This window comes from Carcharodon carcharias, chromosome 14, assembly GCF_017639515.1.
Source record: "Carcharodon carcharias isolate sCarCar2 chromosome 14, sCarCar2.pri, whole genome shotgun sequence".
In the NCBI taxonomy this organism is placed as follows: Eukaryota; Metazoa; Chordata; class Chondrichthyes; order Lamniformes; family Lamnidae; genus Carcharodon; species Carcharodon carcharias.
In genome coordinates this window covers 52,424,921-52,445,570 of record NC_054480.1, presented here as the reverse complement: position 1 = coordinate 52,445,570, position 20,650 = coordinate 52,424,921, and the positions used below count along the sequence as shown (strand labels likewise).

The following is a 20,650-nucleotide window of genomic DNA, read 5'->3' as shown; positions in this document are numbered from 1 at the left end:
CTCATTATGTACAGGATACACAACATCAGCTTTCTTCTGGAAGTGTTTGTTTACTCATACTCTTTTTCATGGATTTGGGCTGAAGTAATCATACTTCAAAATTGCTGTATGATGCATGTTTGACATTATAGCCAACTTGAGCTGAACTCTGGCACTTGGTTATGATTGACTAATTATCATTATAAACATTGCAGCGCCTCATTTTTTTCTACACCGGTTGCAGGAAAAGACATCTCATTACCAAAGTGAAAAATAGCAGGAAGTCTTCCCAATGTTCTTGGACTAATCATATATGAGGATGGAGCCCTGCAAATCCAGGGGACAGAAACCAAAAAGGGTGCTTGAGCTGCCGAAATAAGATTGGTCTAATTTGCAATTTGAGTGGGACTGGTGATGAAAATGTTGGTTTGGTAGGGAATCCTTTGTAAGAGGAGAGGGAAAGGAAGAATGGCTATTTGACTGAAGAGATACTGTGTTTATCACAAGGAGTGATACTTTCATGTCAGAGGGGAGACCATTTATATTTTTATTTTCAGAGCAAATTAAAACAGAATGTGGGGCTGTAAATTTTCCATTTACTTTAATGACCAGAAATGTCTTTGCGTTGTCTGTGGTACATATGTTGTACTACCACAGCAAGTGGTGCGTTATTCACTGAGCTATCAGACTATACCTGAGGGTGATTAGGTGATTGCAATAGTGAAGATAATATAGTGTTTGCAATTGTCTTAAGTGCCATCTAGCCTGTCCTGATAAAAAGTAGGATTAACATGAATTCAGTACTGTACCACTTAGAAACTAGGAAGAGTGCTGTGCGTAATATGGGAACCTGTGTCTGTCAAATTTAAAACACGCTTGGAATTTAGACATGCATATTTCATTGCAGGTGATGGAGGAAACGATGTTAGTATGATCCAGGCTGCTGACTGTGGAGTGGGGATTGAAGGCAAGGTAAGGGTATTGGGATTTGGAAACACATCAGTGTGTTTAGCTTTTCTCATGTTCTCAGCTGTTCTGTTCATGTTCTGCCCTGGTTATGCTGGTTAATCTAAGTCAAATTAACTCCAAGTAATGATTTACAAACCGATTTGCAATGAGCAGATGTGAACAAGATCCAACTCATGGGCTGGATTCACACCCTCACTTATTCAGGCATATAGGGTTAGTTACATACCTGATGTGGTCTCACCCCACTTACAGGCCGGAATTTTCCAGCTCCTCATGCCGGCGGGATCTTCCATTCCTGCTGATGTGAATGGAGATTTCAGTGGGTCGCCATCCCTGCTGCAGGGGAACCCAACATGTTGGTGGGCGGGTGGAAGGGGAGGCTGGAAAATTCTGGCCACAGTTTTGGATTGTGCCCGGGTCCACATACCTGCTTCCTGACCACAAATTGATCAGTTGCCACAGCATCTTACATTATGACTTATTTTGTGTACAAGATAAGTTACATAATCAACAGACAATGCACCTCGTAAAGTAATTTATGGTGTAAAATACTTTGAGAAGTTTAAATTTGCCAAGGTGCTGTAAGAAAAGCAAGTGATTTTAGGTAAGCCCGTAGACAGAGCACAGTAAAGTTCAATATGGAGTTGCTCTGTTAAAACTGCTTTTAATCGTCAATGGTGGTGTCCACTCTCAATGCCACAGGTCTTGTTTAGCTGGCTGTTTCTCAATTTTAGTGAATCCAAGCAAATATACCTTTAGGTTGCAGATGGGAGCCAGCATCTCTATTGTAGGGACCCAGCACCTTATCGTGTGCTGCCTGAGAGTATCTAACCATGGTAAGTGCGGCAACACCACAAAATTAAACTGAGTCAGGGGTTTCCAAGATTGTTATGAGGGAACAAGAAGGCTGAATCTGGATAGCCTATCCAGAAGTGTCAGCTTTGTAAAACAAAGGCTTGTGTGGTTTATGTATATAAAAATATTTCAAGGTTTCAATGTTTGGATGAATTGTGTCATGCTTACAATTTGTAGCTTTAAAAAAAACTCAGGTTTCTGAGGGAGATGTCAACCAGAAGGATTAAGTATTTTCAAAGCAAAAGGTTACAGTCCAGAGAGACTGAGAGGCCACAGGAAACAGGAATTAAGTGACAAAGAGTGATCACTGGAGACCACTTTCAAGGAGAAAGGAGATGTATAATTTTTAACTGGCAGATAAGTGTTAGCAAAGGCATCTCCCTTCGGAAATCCGAGGAAAACTTAAAGAAAAACTGTTGAAACCAGTTCAATGCATATTTATTCTGACAGTGTTTAGGCTCTGTGGAAATAGATCAAAAAATAGGCTGGAAGTAAAACCACTGAGACCAAAAGATCTTCACAAATTCTTCATTTTCCTTAGCAACTTTACAAACTAGATCATAAGATAAAGTAAGTGTGAATTACACTAAGCACTGTAATATAATTAGTTAAGCATGTCACACTGATTGATACATTAGCTCCTTGTCGGCCAATACTTTCAGAAATAATGCTAACTGGAGTAGATTTACATTTACATTAACTGTTTTATCTGGTGTGATATAAAGTAGAATGGAATAAATGTCTCCTTACAGTAACTGTGTTCCTCTTGTACCATTAAAATTCTGGCCTTGGATTTAAGCCATGGAAAAAGGTGGCATAGTGTCTTAGAACACTGTCCTTTCATCTCTGTCACTTACGATTGAATCTAGTCTACACTGGTCGAGTGAGACTGTTCAGTCACCTTCTTTCATTGCCTTGATCACCTGAAAATTTGTCATTATTTTCTTTGTGTCCCAACAGGTAAATATGTTCGTCAGAAGCTATGCTTTAAAGTTTGCAATTTAAGATAAACTCTCACTGCTAAACAAAGTCGCATGTCTTTTGTTTGAACCCCTTTAGGAAGGAAAGCAGGCATCTTTGGCGTCAGATTTCTCTATAACTCAGTTCAAACACCTTGGCAGGTTGCTGATGGTTCATGGACGCAACAGCTACAAGAGATCAGCTGCTCTTAGCCAGTTTGTGATCCACAGGAGCCTGTGTATCAGTACCATGCAGGTAACCTAACCACCATGTTCTTAGAAACAAATTTTTAAATGATATCAAAGAAGATGTGAAAAGTGACAGGATTACACAGGCAGCAAAATAATGCTGGAAACACATACCAAGTTAGCAGATCAGTCATCATCTGTAACACGAAGCAACATTTTGAACCTTAATCACTTTTTAATATATAGAATATATAATTTCACAAAATACTTCACAATAAGGGTAGCATGTATGATTGTTCTTTGCCTTCCTAACTCCCTTCCCCCACCCTCCACCCTCATCCCTGCTTCCCTCTGTCCCCCTTGGAATACCACAAGAGAAAGTTGAGCGGAGTGAGAGATCATAGTCAAGGGGCAAGTTTTCATCAACCAAATTTAATCTATCTATCTTCAGAAAGCATTTTTATTTTTGTTGAGAGAAGACAATAATACATTCCAATCCCAGAAGTGGCTTCTTGGTGGACTTCAGAGTAAGAGCATACAAACTTCACAGTCCAGAAGGTAGCAGCTTCAATTGTCTGATTGTGCTGACTTAGCTGGTTGAACAAGTATAGCAGTGGTCCTGTAACAGTAGGTTTCAATGTTCCTGATGTTGAGAGGGAAGAAATCAGACAGGGTTCCTGCAACTGATCAGCATCCTTATTGCATTTTGTTTTACCAACGTTTCTCCAATTCCTGTAGAGAAAGTTTCTATGTTATACAGGCTTATACAGGGTGGAATCATCTCCTCATGTTAGAGGTCCCAATGGCAGGACCGGAAGTGCACAGCATTTCTGTTCAGAAGTGGAGCAGCTGGCCACGTGCAATTGCGCAGTAGCCAGCCAATTAGATATGTGGAGGCGAGGACCCCAGCCAATCATGCAGCGGGAATGGGCAGGAAGCTGCTGGCCCAGCCATTACCTCACGAGGTCATAGGTCCGGGCGCTATGTTTGAATAGCCCCTGGGCAGGTATCCAACAGCACTTTGTGAGGAGTTTGTAATCCCTAAATCTGCTGTGACACCAACCCCACACACTTTGGATCTGTCACCTCCCTGGATCCCTGGAACTGGAATTGATCATCCTGCAACTCCCCCTTTGTCCCTTTTGACATTCCCTCCATCATCCTCGACACTCACTCCATCACCCTCACCCTGACTTTGGTGACCCTCAACCCATTCCCCCACCACCCTTGACCAACTATCATTCACCCTACAGCTTTGCCACTGCATCCTTCCCACACCCCTCCCCATCACCAATGGCCAGCCCCTGGCACATAGGAACTGCCCCTTGTTACACTCAACCTGCCATCTGTCATCCTTGTCCCTCCTTCTATTATCTTTAACCTGTGACTTTCAGAACGTCACTATTGAACTTCCTTGTATAACCCTTGATTCCCTCACACTCATGCTTGACCTACCATCTGTAGACATTGACCTTCCCTGTGTGGTCCAGCTTCCTCCCTCTGTCTCCCGTGAGCCTCCATTGAGCTGACACCTACCTCCCTCCCCAGTCAGCTGTGCCCCGTTCCCCTTTCATAGCCACCCCCTCCCCCACTCCCTTTCACAGCCACCCCCCACCCAGTAAGCCATTTGCTGTTCCCCTTTCACAGCTGCCTCCGATCTCAATACATCAATTCCTCCTCGCTCCTGGTTCAGCAAAGCTCCCCATATGTGAAAAGTAGCTCCTACCCAGTTCAAATCCACCTGGAAGACTACCTTGCCTACTGCATGCCACCTTTAACCAGTTATGAATCTGAAGGCACATGTTTGTCATTGGCTGCATACTTAATTCCAAAGGTACAATTTAAACTGGCGCAGTTGTGTTTTAATAAGCATGCTTGACACGCCAATGCATTAAAAAGTTTCTGCCGTTTGCTGTCAGGAAGCATAATCCACCCTCAATCCATTGCCAACTTATAGCCAACTCTCAAACTGCCATTGGGAAGTAACATTTTGCCTTGTGCTCAATTAAATGCCACCCCCACTCCCCAACACCCCCCAACCCCATTTCCTGCTCCCGGGAGCGTCATAAGATTCTGCCCATAAATTGGGGCAGTTCTCTATTGCATTGGAAATAGAGGGTGCCTTGGGTGTGCAATGGGGGAGATTACAAGGGGAATTATTCTGTGGCAAATAAAATGTTGTTAGCAAGTAAAAATATTCATGTGTCCTGTAACGAGATTTTTGATTTACTTTCAATTACGACAAACTTATTTTCTTGTGCCTGTTACTGGATTCACATGAAATTGCTGTTTCAACAGTCATTGATGTGAAATATTGCTTAATTTTACCAACTGCAAGGTGAGCTGTAAAATGGGAATGAAGTTTTTTTGTACATCAAAGTTTTATAGTTTGGCTAGGAGCATGCATGTATTTAAGAACATATAAATGGTATTGTTTTGAGTTTCTGCTTATAGTACAAAAATAGCAACTATCAGGTTTTCATTTTAAGTGGAATTTAAATTGTTGTTATGAGTTTATTGCAGCTGCAACAGTGGTATTTATACATATCAGATAGATTTGTGCTATTTTTTAATAGGTGAACAGCTCCATAAGCAAAGGCTCTGCCACCTGCCAGTACCCAGGAATTCCATCAAAGTGTGTTTCTAAAAATTATTTTTTATTATTTTTCCCCCAACCTCTACTGTGCAGTGTTAGGCAAGCCACGAGCTGGAAAAATCATTACATTGCACAGGAGCTTGTTACAAACCTTGCACAAGATAGTTTGATGGCCTTGTAAAAGTGTAGCAAAACAGCCCTAAATTTTGAAGAAGAAAAGAACAATTAATTTATTTTATGTGCCATTATACAGATTGATGTTAGACTTAGATTTACGCCACCTTTGGTTATTGTTACATAAATGATACCGGTCTAATAAAAGACCACATCACAAATAATGCAGGGGGGTAGAAGGTAAAGATATTTGTTCTCTTTCTTGATCTACAAGAATAACATGCACTTCAACAATAGTATAACATCAGTGAATGGTTAATGGAATTATGGACATTGGCAGTTGATGAAACAAGGTTAGAGTTTTCTTTTAAATATTGGCAGCAGTGACCTTCTCGTCATTACCCTTATCTGGTGGGAAGGACAGGGAGATTTGCAGTCTCTCCCACTACCAGCCTTGAGTCCAGTTACTGGGACATATTGAGCTGAAGTATTTTCACCCTCCTTGGGGCCAGGCACAAACCTCAGCAATTTGGCTTAAGTCAGAAGTTGTGATGTGGAAGATCACAGTGGTGACTCCATTGCACCACTGGTCCAACAATATTTTCTGTAATTGTCTGTTTCAAAAGAGTATGTCCTATTTTGATGCCAGTTAAAATAGTTCCATTTGTTAACTAACTCTATATCTTTCCACAGGCTGTTTTTTCTTCAGTATTTTACTTTGCTTCCATTCCTCTGTACCAAGGTTTCCTTGTTATTGGGTAAGTAAGTTATGTATATTTTTAGTTCCATGCTAGTTATTGTAAATAATACTTTTAGCTTTGTTAAAGAGTAAAGAATCATCTCTCAGAGAAAATCTGAATTGGTCTCTGGAGTATAGTATGAAAAGTGGTATGTGTGTGAATAAACAACAAATTATTACCTCAATTGATCTCTTAAAAGAAAATTGTTACTTTCTTCCTAACCCCCATGTGCATTAGTGAATAAAATGAAAATTTATAAGTGTTTGACTTGATTCAGAAGTTTTATGAGATTAACATTAATACCCTTTTTTTATAACATATAGAGTAAAATGTTATGGGTTCTCCATTTAGCTGGTTCCTGATACCAGCTGGTTTCCCTTAGGAAAGTTTCCACAAAAGGGAGAAAATTGAAGGGCAGGTTGAGATGTATCCCTCCAGGTATTGGGAAATGCTATGTTGATCAGGGTGGGGGGTGGGGAGTAACTGAAGGGAAGCTGAAAACAGTTCTTTAAAAGCAAATGATACTTGATTTGGTAGTTGAAATCTGAGCAGCTATTTACTGTGGTTTTCATCACAATGAACAGTTTGAATGACAGTTTTTAAATTCTAGTTAACTTGCTTTGGCATACAGTATTTTAAAATTAAAGATAAATGCAGAACTCCATTGTTCAGAGTAAGTCAGATGTTACACTAATTGGTAAGGAATGCAGTACCATCATTTAATGCATGTATTATGACGTGTCACTTTAAGGCCATTAAGTCTAATTGTAAAGTCAACAGACCCTCAGAGTTGATGTGTTATTTGCTCATGAAACTTTGCAAATTACCTTTGTCACTATTTGGCTCCAGCTCAGAAGCACACTATAACTGTAGATTGTTTAACATATGTAACCAACTCTGACACAGAAGTAATAGTATCCACATGCATATCATCCATGAACAGCACCGCAGTAATTCTTGAATACATCAACTTTGTCTGTGGTGTTGCTCATGACTGATCTGCTGCTTTAAAGAACAGCAGTGTAATACCATAGAAATGAGAATGTATTATTCTGCTAACATGAATCAGTGTTGCTTCATGACTTCATATACTAATTGTTAAATAAACAGTGCCTGAATGGTCCTTCAGAGTTTAATCCAAGAACTTTGGGATTGGAATGTGCTTTGGAATACTCTTGTTAATTTCAAACTACGGTTTAGCATGTGTCATTTTAAAATTATTTCTACTTCATGCTGTGAGTCAGAATTTAGGATGAAATAAAAACACAAAATGCTGGAAACATTCAGCAAGTCTGGCAGCATATATGGAGAGCTAACGAAATGGAGTTAAGGGATGGAATTTTCCGTTCTGGAGTAGAAGTTTGGCGGCAGGAGTGGAAGTGAGCATAGGAGATTTGGCCACACGTGATCGCCAAGTGGTCAGCTGGTTAGCTATGCATGCATGAGGAACACAGAGAATCTTGCTGCAGGTTTGGGCAGGAAATTGTCACGCCCGTTGTTACCTCACAGAGTTGAAGGATCAGGCACCGTATTTAAAAGGCACTGGACAGGCATTCATTCCCTGCAAGCCAGTAGCATCACTTTGGCTCTTGTACTGCAGCCAAATTTTCTGACCCTATCCCCCCACTACCTCCCCCACTGCTAACTTGCAATTCAGGATGTCTTAGAGCAGACAAGTGGCCCCACAGTTTAGCAAAGCCTCACTGCAGATTCTCCTCCAAGCTGTCCGGGAAAAGTGGGAGGTCCTGTTTCCCAGGCATGGCAGCAGGAGGCCCCGCCATCAGACTAAGGCAGCCCGGGCGGAAGTAGTAGCGCAGGTCAGCGCCAGTGGGGCCCACTCCAGAACCTGGGTCCGGTGCTAAGAAAGGATGAATGGTCTGCAGCGTTCTGCACGGGTAAGTGACATCACCTGGTCACTGCAAAGTGACACTCGAGTGCATCAGGCAGTGTAAATGTGCAAATGCGGAGGGATGTCAGATCGGAGGATTCCGTGCAGACCTCAGCAGCAGGTGGAGTATGTGGACTGAATGTGCTGTGAATGTTGTATCAATTGCAGGACAGCGTGGTTGCTAATCACTTAATCACACTGGAGAAGGCTCAGGAGCTGGCATAGGCATGCATGCTCATAAATTGCTCATGCACCCAATTGGGATGATATGCCAATCCTTCTGTATGTCTGCAGGAAAAAAATGCGCACAAATGACAGGAGCGCAACATGACATTAAAAACCCTCACCCACTTCAAGGAAGTGGTCACCAACTTGCCAGGGAGGACCGGGACCATGCACGCACAGATGGAGAGACCAGAGTTTTGCAGCAATCCAGTGAGAAGGACTCCAAGTTCTGCTGACAAATGGACATACAAGACTTAAGGCCTGAAACATTGTTCAGAGAAGGGAGTGTGCATAACCATCAGCTGATTCTTTTGTTCTCCATCACAAGCACTTGCAGCAAGTTCAAGACCAAGAAGACGAGGCCGCCTACCCCAGCTCTATCTCCACCTCCACCTCCAACTCCACGTCCACCTCGAGCAACCCCTCTTGAGGCTGATGACTCAGAATCCTTGGAGGGTGCACCATCACAATGTTTACCTGTACCCTCCACTGATGCAGATACATTCTCCTCAGTGCGTGCATGTTCTAGATTATGCTCAGGGTCACTGTCTGGTGAGCACATCACAGATGTGCCCATAGCTGGTGGGGGATGTGACAGCCGAGGTCTCTGACACTGGGAGGATTACTGGAGACCAGGCCCATGCTGAGCCCCATGCAGGTGATGAGCCCCATGGCTAGGCCATAAGCGGACATGATGGAGATGCAGAGATAGGCAGGGGAACGTTAGGCAGAGATGTCAAAGGCCATGCACAGACTGGACTGAAGGCTCAAGGAGCCTGGCCATGTTATGAGCACTACCATGGCTCCAGCATGTGAGGCTTCCTCCATGGAGAGGGTGGAACTGTCTTGGAGATCCAGGTCCAGCAGAATACTTGGTGGGTGCCGGATATACGCTCAGACCTATACTCCATCTAGCTACGGATGCAGTGCAGCAGTGGCTGGACAGAAGGGGGGCAAGGCACCTCGACCTCCCTCCAGGTGCCTTTTCACAGGGAGCAATGGAGGTGCCATTGTGCACTGACAGGGAGGGTGAGCGCCAGCAAGGCACCCCAGGGGCATCCTAAGACATTCCAAGGGTGCCCTGCATCTCCACCACCTCCCTTCTGACAGTGACCCCCATCGCCCCCAGCAAGTCAGGCCGAGGAGGGTGCACCTGCACTTGTGCAGGAGGCCCTCAGCAGGCAGGAACACCCTAGACCTGGGATCACCAGTGGACGACCGCCAAAGTCATCACAGGCAACAGGGCGTGTCAGGGCTGTACCCAGGCATAGTGGTAGGAAAAGAAAAATTAAGAAATTGTAATGGCACAAAGGTGGGACAGGTGTCTAATCACTGTATATATGAAACACATGGGTGTGTGTATGTATATATGTTTAATTGCACTTTATTCATGTAAGTTGTATTTTCATTATACTGCTATTTGCTGCAATAGTCTCATTTACTTAAGGGCGTTGCACTTCATTCCTGATTAGTCTTGGATGATATGGGCCTGTGGATACACCATTTATTGTGTCACATTGTCAGTAGTGGCATCTCTGAATATACAGGCATGTGTGAGATTGAAACTCGAGCATCAGTTGTAAAGTTGCAGCCTTGGAACGCAACTGACAACCCATCAGGTAGTGTTCACCTGATCATCATCCCTCTGAGGCTGCTGTCTGAGGAGCGTCTGCAGCTGAGTCATTCTGTGCCTTGCTGGTGTCCACGTGACAGTTCTTTGGAGAATGCGTCAAGTGAGACATGAAAATATCTCCGCCAAATTAACAGTGCATGTGGCTTCCAATGTTCCATGCATGTGGGTTTGCTTGAGCCAAGGGGTGCAGCATTTTCATGGTCACAGGAATATGCAGTGTTATACAGTCAGCATTGCACTGCTGCTGGCACTGATGCCACAATGTTATCAGAGAAGCACATTTTTCACCAATGTGATGTTTCATTTCTGAGTGGCCCATACACAGGATCACAATACCAGCAGGTTTAAGGTGAATACATAAAATTTAATGCAGCCACCAGAATATAAGAGCAATGAAATGAAACCAAAATGCCTTCACAGAGGATTAGAACCCAGTGTAGTAGACATGTGTCAGTGCCTCACTCGGCCTGGAATCTGGCGGCGTTAAGATCGTCAAGGGCCTGTCTGCCATGATGCACCATTGTCTTGGCTTCTACCGCTGCATCTGCAACATCCACTCCCTCATCAGCAGCATCGTCTTTCCCTTCATGCTCCATCAGAGGAGACATCTGGCTCCTCCATCACCCCCTCTGCAAAATAACACCACCCCCCCCCCCCCCTTTAATGGGCAAGGATGTACAGCATGCAACAAACCACAATGACCGTGGACACACTTTCTGGTGACCTCTACCTCGCGGAGGCTGAGCGTCAACTCGCAGACACTTCCTCCTACCTCTCCCTGGACCATGACCCCACCACTGAACATCAAGCCATTGTTTCCAGGACTGTCACTGACCTCATCTCCTCTGGGGATCTCCCTCCCACAGCTTCCAACCTGATAGTCGCCCAACCTCGGACGACCCGCTTCTATCTCCTACCCAAAATCCACAAACAGAACTGCCCCGGTAGACCGATCGTCTCAGCTTGTTCCTGCCCCACAGAACTCATTTCTCGTTATCTTGACTCCCTTCTCTCTCCCCTTGTCCAGTCCCTTCCCACCTACATCCGTGATTCCTCTGACACCTTACGTCACATCAACAATTTCCAGTTCCCTGGCCCCAACTGCTTACTCTTTACCATAGACTTCCAATCCCTCTACACCCCCATCCCCCACCAGGATGGTCTGAGGGCCCTTAGCTTCTTCCTCGAACAGAGGCCCGAACAATCCCCATCCACCACTACTCTCCTCCGTCTGGCTGAACTTGTTCTCACACTGAACAATTTCTCCTTCAACTCCTCTCACTTCCTCCAAATAAAAGGTGTGGCTATGGGTACCCGCATGGGCCCCAGCTATTCCTGTCTCTTTATGGGGTATGTGGAACATTCCTTGTTCCAGTCCTACTCCGGCCCCCTTCGACAACTCTTTCTCCGGTACATCGATGATTACTTCGGTGCCGCTTCATGCTCTCGTCGGGACTTGGAAAAATTTATTAATTTTGCTTCCAATCTCCACCCCTCCATCATTTTCACGTGGTCCATCTCTGACACTTCCCTTCCCTTCCTTGACCTCTCTGTCTCAATCTCTGGTGATAGACTGTCCACCAATATCCATTACAAACCCACCGACTCCCACAGCTATCTCGACTACAGCTCCTCACACCCCGCTTCCTGTAAGGACTCCATCCCATTCTCTCAGTTCCTTCGCCTCCGTCGCATCTGTTCCAATGATGCTACCTTCAAAAACAATTCCTCTGACATGTCCTCCTTCTTCCTTAACCGAGGTTTTCCACCCACGGTCGTTGACAGGGCCCTCAACCGTGTCCGGCCCATCTCCCGCGCATCCGCCCTCACGCCTTCTCCTCCCTCCCAGAAACATGATAGGGTCCCCCTTGTCCTCACTTATCACCCCACCAGCCTCCGCATTCAAAGGATCATCCTCCACCATTTCCTCCAACTCCAGCATGATGCCACCACCAAACACATCTTCTCTTCATCCCCCCTATCGGCATTCCATAGGGATTGCTCCCTCCGGGACACCCTGGTCCACTCCTCCATCACCCCCTACTCCTCAACCCCCTCCTATGGCACCACCCCATGCCCACGCACAAGATGCAACACCTGCCCCTTCACTTCTTCTCTCCTCACCGTCCAAGGACCCAAACACTCCTTTCAAGTGAAGCAGCATTTCACTTGCATTTCCCCCAACTTAGTCTACTGCATTCGTTGCTCCCAATGTGGAGTCTACATTGGAGAGACCAAACGTAAACTGGGCGACCGCTTTGCAGAACACCTGCGGTCTGTCCGCAAGAATGACCCAAACCTCCCTGTCGCTTGCCATTTTAACACTCCACCCTGCTCTCTTGCCCACATGTCTGTCCCTGGCTTGCTGCATTGTTCCAGTGAAGCCCAACGCAAACTGGAGGAACAACACCTCATCTTCTGACTAGGCACTTTACAGCCTTCCGGACTGAATATTGAATTCAACAACTTTAGGTCGTGAGCTCCCTCCCCCATCCCCACCCCCTTTCTGTTTCCCCTTCCTTTTTTTCCAATAAATTATATAGATTTTCCTTTTCCCACCTATTTCCATTATTTTTTTAAAAAAATTTAAAATCTTTTATGCTCTCCCCACCCCCACTAGAGTTATACCTTGAGTGCCCTACCATCCATTCTTAATTAGCACATTCATTTAGATAATATCACCAACTTTAACTTTAACACCTATGTGTTCTTTTGAATGTTGTTGACATCTTTTGATGATCTGCTTCTATCACTGCTTGTTTGTCCCTACAACCACACCCCCACTCCACTTCTCTCTCTCTCCGCCACCCACACACACACCTTAAACCAGCTTATATTTCAACTCTTTCTTGGACTCGAACTCAAGTTCTGTCGAAGGGTCATGAGGACTCGAAACGTCAACTCTTTTCTTCTCCGCCGATGCTGCCAGGCCTGCTGAGTTTTTCCAGGTAATTCTGTTTTTGTTTTTGTTTTGGATTTCCAGCATCTACAGTTTTTTTGTTTTTATTCTGGTGAGTACTGGCATTCTTTACCAGAGCAGTCCAAGCAGCATTTCTAGCTGTCCTATCGTCTCCTGTACTGTTGGCCTTGTTGAGGCATGGCGGCATTGTACCTCTCCTCAGCAGCATTTTGCAGGTTCTGCACTGGTGTCATCAGCCAGGCCCTCTGAGTATCCCCTGTTACCACTGAGAAGGCCTTCAGTCGATGAGGTGGAACAAACACTTGTGGCACTTCGAGTTGTTCAGAATGTAGACATTGTGAGAGCTCCCTGGGTAGTGTGCACACACCTGAAGGATTGTTTTTTTGTGATCACATACCAGCTGTACATTCAAAGACTGAAACCCCTTTCTGTTGATGAAGGCAGCGGGCGGATCCCAGGGGGCTCTCAGCACCACATGTGTGATGTCAATTGCCTCTTGCTCTTTTGGGAATCCTGCGATTGCAGCAAATCCCACTGTTCTGGCTGCCTGGCTATTGGGGTCCGTACTGAATTTCACAAAACCATGTGCTCTGCTGAAGAGGGCATCTGTCACTTCCTGGATGCATTTGTGCATGAAAGGCTGGGATATTCTGCACATGCCCCCACTGGAGCCTTGGAAAGAGCTAATGGCGCGGAAGTTCAATGCCACTGTCACTTTTAAGGCTACGAGCATTGAATGGCCCCCCAGTCCTCATGGACGCAGATCTTCACGGAGCAGCTGGAACATGAGAGTTACCACATCCTGAGACATCCTAAGCCGCCTCCGGCATTGCCCCTCAGACACCTGCAGGTAGCTGCAGTGCCTACGATATATACAGTCCTGGGCCAGTGCTCGCCTTTGCACTGGCTCCTGGCCGCCAGTATCCTGCGCTTCTTGAGCCTGTGCTGCTCTGGCTGTTGCTGCGCCTAGCTCTGGGTCCCCCTCTGTCAATTGCTCCTCAGCTGGACCATAGCTAGTAGAAGTGCAGTGTTGCCTGGAGCCAGCATCATTTAGGCCTGAAGTGACCTGTGAACAAATTGCAATGATCCATCTAGTCAGCATATTCTTTGAAGCTCTCCCACCAAGCCTGAGTATTTCAGGCAATGGGAAGCCTGTACCTACCATCGGTCACCCCTGCTCCATCCCGCCATGGTGAAGCCCATCCCACCATGGTGAAGCCCATCCTGTAGGACCACAGATAAGTTTGCCTCTCATTCATACATTCATGTGCATAAAGGCTGTAGAGTTAACCAGGGTAATGAAAACCATGTCTGTGCACTCTCCCTCAAATAATTCTGGGCTTCCCTCCATTGCCCTCGAGACACATTTGAAAGACCCTTGCCTTACCATTATAGACATACCATCTTATTGTCAGCCATGACCATCTGACCGGGACCCTCAAGGTTCTAAAATTAAACATTGTTGTTATCTCACCAACCCGGATCCTGGGGAGCTCACCCCTGCCTCCATTCTTCCCTCTGTTCCTCTCCTCCTGTCCACTCCATCTTGGTTAAATTGAGTTGCCATTCAGCGCAGACTTTACTGCAGCTCCAGACATTGCTGGGATCCTGATGTTATGAGACCCATGTGTCAAGGAGCAAACCTGCTGCCATGTGGGCCTCACCATAGAGTGGAGAACACACCTGAGCATGGTTCTCATGCATTTGACTCCTGAACATACTGCCATTCTTTCAATGTCACAGGATCAATAGCCCTGAATTCCTTTCCATCAGTACAAGAACTGCAGTGGGAGTAATTCCACCATAATTGCATCAAGGCAACAAGGGGTTGGCAAAAAATCCAGCCTTCCCAGTAGCATCACATTCTAAGTCAGGGGTGGCCAAACTTTCCGAACCTTAGAGCCATACACGATAATCTTCAGACCTTCAAGAGCCGCAAGACATGGACAACCTTTACAGACACATTGTCATTTCTATTGTACACACTTCAGTGAGGAAATATATTTAACAAAAATGTAAGTGCAAATAATATGAAAAGAATATGTATACCAGAACAAATGTATTTATTTATCTTTATGTTTTCTCTTAAGCTTCAATAACAATAAAGTACGTATACCACATTTTGCTTAAATTAAATTCCACCTTATAAAACTATTATATGGTAATATCCCTTAAGTAAGATGATACTTACAGTTATCAGGGCTAATCACTGCTACAGATAGAGGCCTTGGGAGTCTCCATCCTGGATTCAAGTTTAATGGTCAACAATGGGAGGGTGGGTTAGGGAACCAGAGAGGCCACTCCAAAATGGCGCTGATCGAGTCATGTGGCAGTACACAGCAGGAATCTCAAGACGGCACTGATTTGGGGACTGAATCAATCCTGGACTCGCTGAGCAACGGACCAAATTCGAGATGAGCCGAAACAAATTATTGATCTTACTTGTAACCCTTCTCCCTCTCCTCCATGCTGTCTACACCCCAGTTCTCTCCCCCTATGAAGATGTGTGTGGCTGAGGCTGCTGTGGCCGTTTACCTCCCTCCAATGCATGGTTTAAAGGGTTCCATAACACAAGGAATGAACCGCACTCTGTATGAAAAAGAGCCCCACGCAGCTGGCGCGCTGTAGTTTGTCACCTCTTTCTAAGGTCGTAAGAAATCATTTAAAAAAAAATCATAAGGCCTTAGTTATTATGTCAAAGGAGAATGGTAGTTTGTGCAGATGAAAAGTAATATTTTATATCTGTCTCCACAGGTATTCAACAATTTATACAATGTTTCCAGTGTTCTCTCTCGTTCTGGACAAGGATGTGAAATCAGAAGTTGCAATGCTCTATCCAGAACTATACAAAGATCTTACCAAGGTACATGATGGAATAATTCTCTTTGCGTAAATTTCTTGTACAACATACATTTATATTATTTCAGTTTCATTTTTAGAATTTTGCAAAATCCAGATAAATATATTTAGACTTGCACCTGTTATGTATCTACATTTATAAATGTATATGAAGTCTTCTTGAATCGCTGCAGTCCATGTGGTGTAGTTACACCCACAGTGCTATTGGGGAGGGAGCTTCAGAATTTTGACCCAGTAACAATGAAGGAACAGTGATTTGGCTCCAAGTCAGGATGGTGAGTGACTTGGAGGGGAGCTTGCAGGTGGTGGTGTTCCCAAGTATCTGCTGCCCTTGTCCTTCTAGGTGGTAGAGGTCGCCTGTTTGGAAGATGCTGTCGAAGGAGCCTTGGTGAGTTGCAGCAACTCAGGGATTCAGCGTTGATAATGCCATTGAATGTCAAGGGGAGATGGTTAGATTCTCTCTTGTTGGAGATGGTCATTGCCAGGCATTTGTGTGACACAAATGTTACTTACCACTTATCAAGCCTGAATATTGTCCATGTCTTACTGCACATGGGCACGGACTGCTTCAGTAACTGAGGAGTCGTGAATGGTTCTGAACATTGTGCAATCATCAGCAAACATCCCCACTTCTGACCTGATAATGGAGAGAAGGGCACTGATCATGCAGCTGAAGATGTTTGGGCTGAGGACACTACCCTGAGGAACGCCTGCAGTGATGTCCTGGGACTGAGATGATTGACCTGCAACAACCACAAGCATCTTCCTTTGTGCTAGGTATGACTCCAACCAGCGGAGAGTTTTCACCCTGATTCCCATTGACTCCAGTTTTGCTAGGGCTTCTTGATGCCACACTCAGTCAAATGCTGCCTTGATGTCAACGGCAGTCATTCACCTCACCTCTTAAGTTCACCTCTTTTGTCCATGTTTGAACCAGGGCTGCAATGAGATCAGGAGCTGAGTGGCCCAGGTGGACCCCAAACTGAGCGTCAGTGAGCAAGTTATTGCTAAGCAAGTGCTGCTTGATAGCACTGTTGATGACGCCTCCCATCACCTTGCTGAAATTAATATAATAGGATTATTTGAGTCAGAGTCATTTAAAGATTATATTCAATATTTTTATCTTGGTACTATAAAAAAATTTTGCATCTATGTTGTGCCTTTCATGACATCAGGAAGCCCCAGAGCTCTGTACAACCAGTGAAGTATTTTTGAATTGTAGTCCCTCTTGTTGGAGAGAAGGGCTTTTGTCACCATTGTGAAGCCTTTTTCAAAACCGTTTACTAATGCAGGGGCACACAATGCATTCATATCGCTGCTCACTGCTGGAATTGTGAAAATGTTTCTAATTTAAAATTGTACCCATCAGTTTGAAGAATGTTAGTGTTGGGGCCTGGAATATTCCTCATTTTGTATGCACAGTGTCATCAACAAACACTCCCAAATTCAGGTACAGCACGGGTTAGGTACAGAGGAATATTTCAACTTTGCCAACCTAATAATGTATCAAAGCCCCGATAGAGTTGCTATGTTTCACCATTTGGATATTCCTATTTCCTGCAACCATCCTGTGGCTTCTCGGAATGAGGTGGATGATTTTAGCAGCAAATCACAAGTGATTTCAACCATAGTTTGAATGCATAATTCAGGGGGAAATTTGAAAATTTCAGTGCAGATTACAGCAGCCCATTGTCTTCTGCAACTCAGAAACCAACAAGGTGGTATGAGAATGGAGGCTTTAGAAACAGTGGGCACTGCTTTATAGGTACAATGATTTGATGCATCTTGATAAAATTAAACAAAATGAAATAAATACAAGATCAAACTTGAATAGTGGGTTTGAATGTTTTATATACATTCTCAATGTCACACATATACCACAGTCCCTGGTATTCAACAAAACAACAGCTTGCATTTACATGGTGCATTTAATGTAAAATAAACCTCAAGTTGCTTAACAAAGGACAGGATGGACACTCAGCACCAGTATAAGAGTTAGAAGAGGTGACTGAAGTCATAATTGAAAAGAGAAGAATTTTAAAGGTCTTTTTTTAAACTTAAAGGGAGAGAGGTGTTAAAGTGAAGGTTGATGTGGGGATAGTGTTAGGAATTCCAGAAGTGGCTGGACCCTCTGCCATCAACGGAGTGGTTGTTGGTGAGGGGACGTCAGGAAGGCAAATTCAGAGGATGGAAAGGCCCAGAAATTCCCACCACTGAACAGTGTGCCGGTTTACCAGCATGGCCCTGCTTCCCAGCTGCTTTTAAGGAGGCCTGGTCAGAGTCAAGACGGCTACCTGCCCACAAGCAGTGGGTGGTAAATTTGAGATGATTAACGGACCTGTTAAGACCTCTCCATTATGCCAATTGGAATTTGCCAGCCAGCAAATGGGCCCCTGCAGTGGCTGAAATATGGCCAGAAAGGGTAGGCAGCCTCCCAGCATCAGGTTGAGGGGACTAGTGCTCTGTTTCACCCCTTACAGCATTGCGGGTGTACCTATACCACCACCTTCTTTAGGGCAATTAGGGAGGTGCAATAGATGCTTGTGTACCAAGTGATGCCCACACTCTATGAAAGGAATTTTAAAATGCCATCGATCTCCCTCACAGCTGACTTAAAAATGGCTGCAGTCCACCCTTCCCCTCCAAAAAGGTAATGTGGCAGCTGTGGCCTTTTGTATGTGAAATATTTTAAAAGTTCTAAGAGGACACATACATCTTCAGGTGTGTTCTCTCGCGCTCTCGCTCTCTCTCCCCCGCCTCTCTCTTTCTTCCCCCTCTCTCTTTCTCTCTCCCTCTCTCCGTTCTCTTTTTCCCCCCTCTCTCTCTTCCCTCCCCTCCTCCTCTACACTCCTCGCCACTCCCCCACCCCCAACTGCCTCAGTGAGCTCCAGTTTTCTCACCATTGGAGGGCCTCCTATTGGCCCTTCAGCATCACTACCACCCACTCCCGCTCCTGGATCTGCATAATTGAATAGAGAGACCACCCTCTAGCCATTAATTGGCCAATCCAACAAAAATTCAGTTGGGCATGTGGCGCCCACGCTGTGTGGGGTCGGAACCTGGAAATGATCCCCATGTTGGAGTCTTGACTCCAAAACAAAATTTCTGCCCAAAGAGTCAGTCACTTTGGGCAGAATTTTGTCCTTGGATGGTGTGCGGGCCCCTCCGGCTCGGCAGTGGGCGGACAGCCAACCCCCGCCACCGAAACGGGGCCCGTCGGCATTTTGAGTGGGCGGGCCAATTAAGGCCCGCCCAGCGGTCTGCCCAACGGGAAGCGCTATGCACTTCCTGTGCGGGGGGAGGGATGCCCCATCTGTCAAAGTGCACTCTTTTGTGCGTGCACGCGAAAGAGCGCACTGCTCCCTGAGACCAAGTGCTGTCTCGTGGAGATTACTGACAGGTAAAAAAAACCACCAAAAATAGAAAAATATTTAAATTATTAACATGTCCCCCTCATGTGCCAATGCTACATGAGATGGGATGTGTTATTAAGAAACACATTAACTTTATGAAACTTTTTAAAAAACGGACATGAAACCTCATCCCGCCAGTGGATGAGGTTTCGTGTATTATCAGGAGCCCAGTGGGCTCCTGGCCTGCCCACCAGCCTTAAGGTTGGACGGGCAGGGTCTTTAACAATCTTAATTAGCCTGTCAATGGCCTTGCAGCATCGACGGAGAAGAGCAAAGTTGACATTTCGAGTCCTCATGACCCTTCAACAAACTGATCGTGTGATTTGAACTAACAATATTTAGATTGCTAATCTAGTACCAAATCAACTATACACACTGTCCTGCAAACATTGGTTTGAAATCTTGAGGTTGAACAGTGAACCAGTTGGTAAGGACACAGGAGGTGATTGAACATGTCTTAATGCAGAAGAGAATGAAGATGAAGGAGTTTTGAATGAGTTTGCATTTGTGTTGGGTGGGATCCAGAAGGGTGACTTTGGAGCAGTCAAACTTTGAAGTAACAAAGATATGGATAAGAATGTCAGCAGTGATAGAGGTGATGTAGGGCTGAAAGTGGGCATTGTTGTGGAGCTGTGGATGTAAACAGTCCTGGTGCTGAATTGGAAATAATATTTGAAGCTCCATTCAAAACTAATTACAGATGCTTTTCTAAATTAAAAAAGGCATTGTATGAATATGAGCTCGTTGTTGATAAATATTGACTTATTCAGTGTGAGTTAGCAGCTGCAAGAGGGATAGAGTCGTACCAAGCATTGGGAACTTTTGGTAGGGCAGAATACAATGGATTTGTGTTTATTTGTATATGGATTGAGTGCCTGTACTATTTGCCTCTGGGAAGGGGATCAGAGTTTTTGAGTAGCACCTTGCTATGATAAGGGATTAACCGTTCCAGACCACAATGTTCTGGACCAAACATGAATTTTATTCAAAAGTGCCATTGGTGGACTAACATTTAAAGCCCATTTCTAAATATGCCCCATTTCTATCTACTTCTATTATGTTATGGGGCAGGAACTGTTGTGGATGACAGCATTCTGCCAGTCTTTTCTCTTGTGACCTCTGCATGGTGGCGACTAAGGGTAATAGAGGAAGTGCCTGTCTTCATTTTTGGCAGAATTTCATACACAATAAAAAAAGGATGTGGAAACTTGGCTCAAACAAATCTCAGCCCTAATTCTTCTCCTGCTCGCTCAAGTAGCACTGGAACTGTATCCCAAAATCAGCTGGGGTCACCTGATTGAGAATACAGGA

At 44.8% G+C, this 20,650-nt stretch overlaps 1 protein-coding gene across 2 annotated transcripts in view; it reads left to right on the top strand.

The window, feature by feature from the left end:
- The window catches only part of LOC121287454 (probable phospholipid-transporting ATPase IIA), a 213,141-nt gene that overhangs the window by 182,846 nt on the left and 9,645 nt on the right, over window positions 1–20,650 (top strand). For both annotated transcript variants that reach the window (XM_041205352.1, XM_041205351.1), the window contains 4 exons: window positions 887–951; window positions 2,863–3,018; window positions 6,355–6,419; window positions 15,822–15,930. In XM_041205352.1, coding sequence (XP_041061286.1) covers window positions 887–951; window positions 2,863–3,018; window positions 6,355–6,419; window positions 15,822–15,930 — 395 coding nt within the window. The remainder of the gene's footprint in view (window positions 1–886; window positions 952–2,862; window positions 3,019–6,354; window positions 6,420–15,821; window positions 15,931–20,650) is intronic.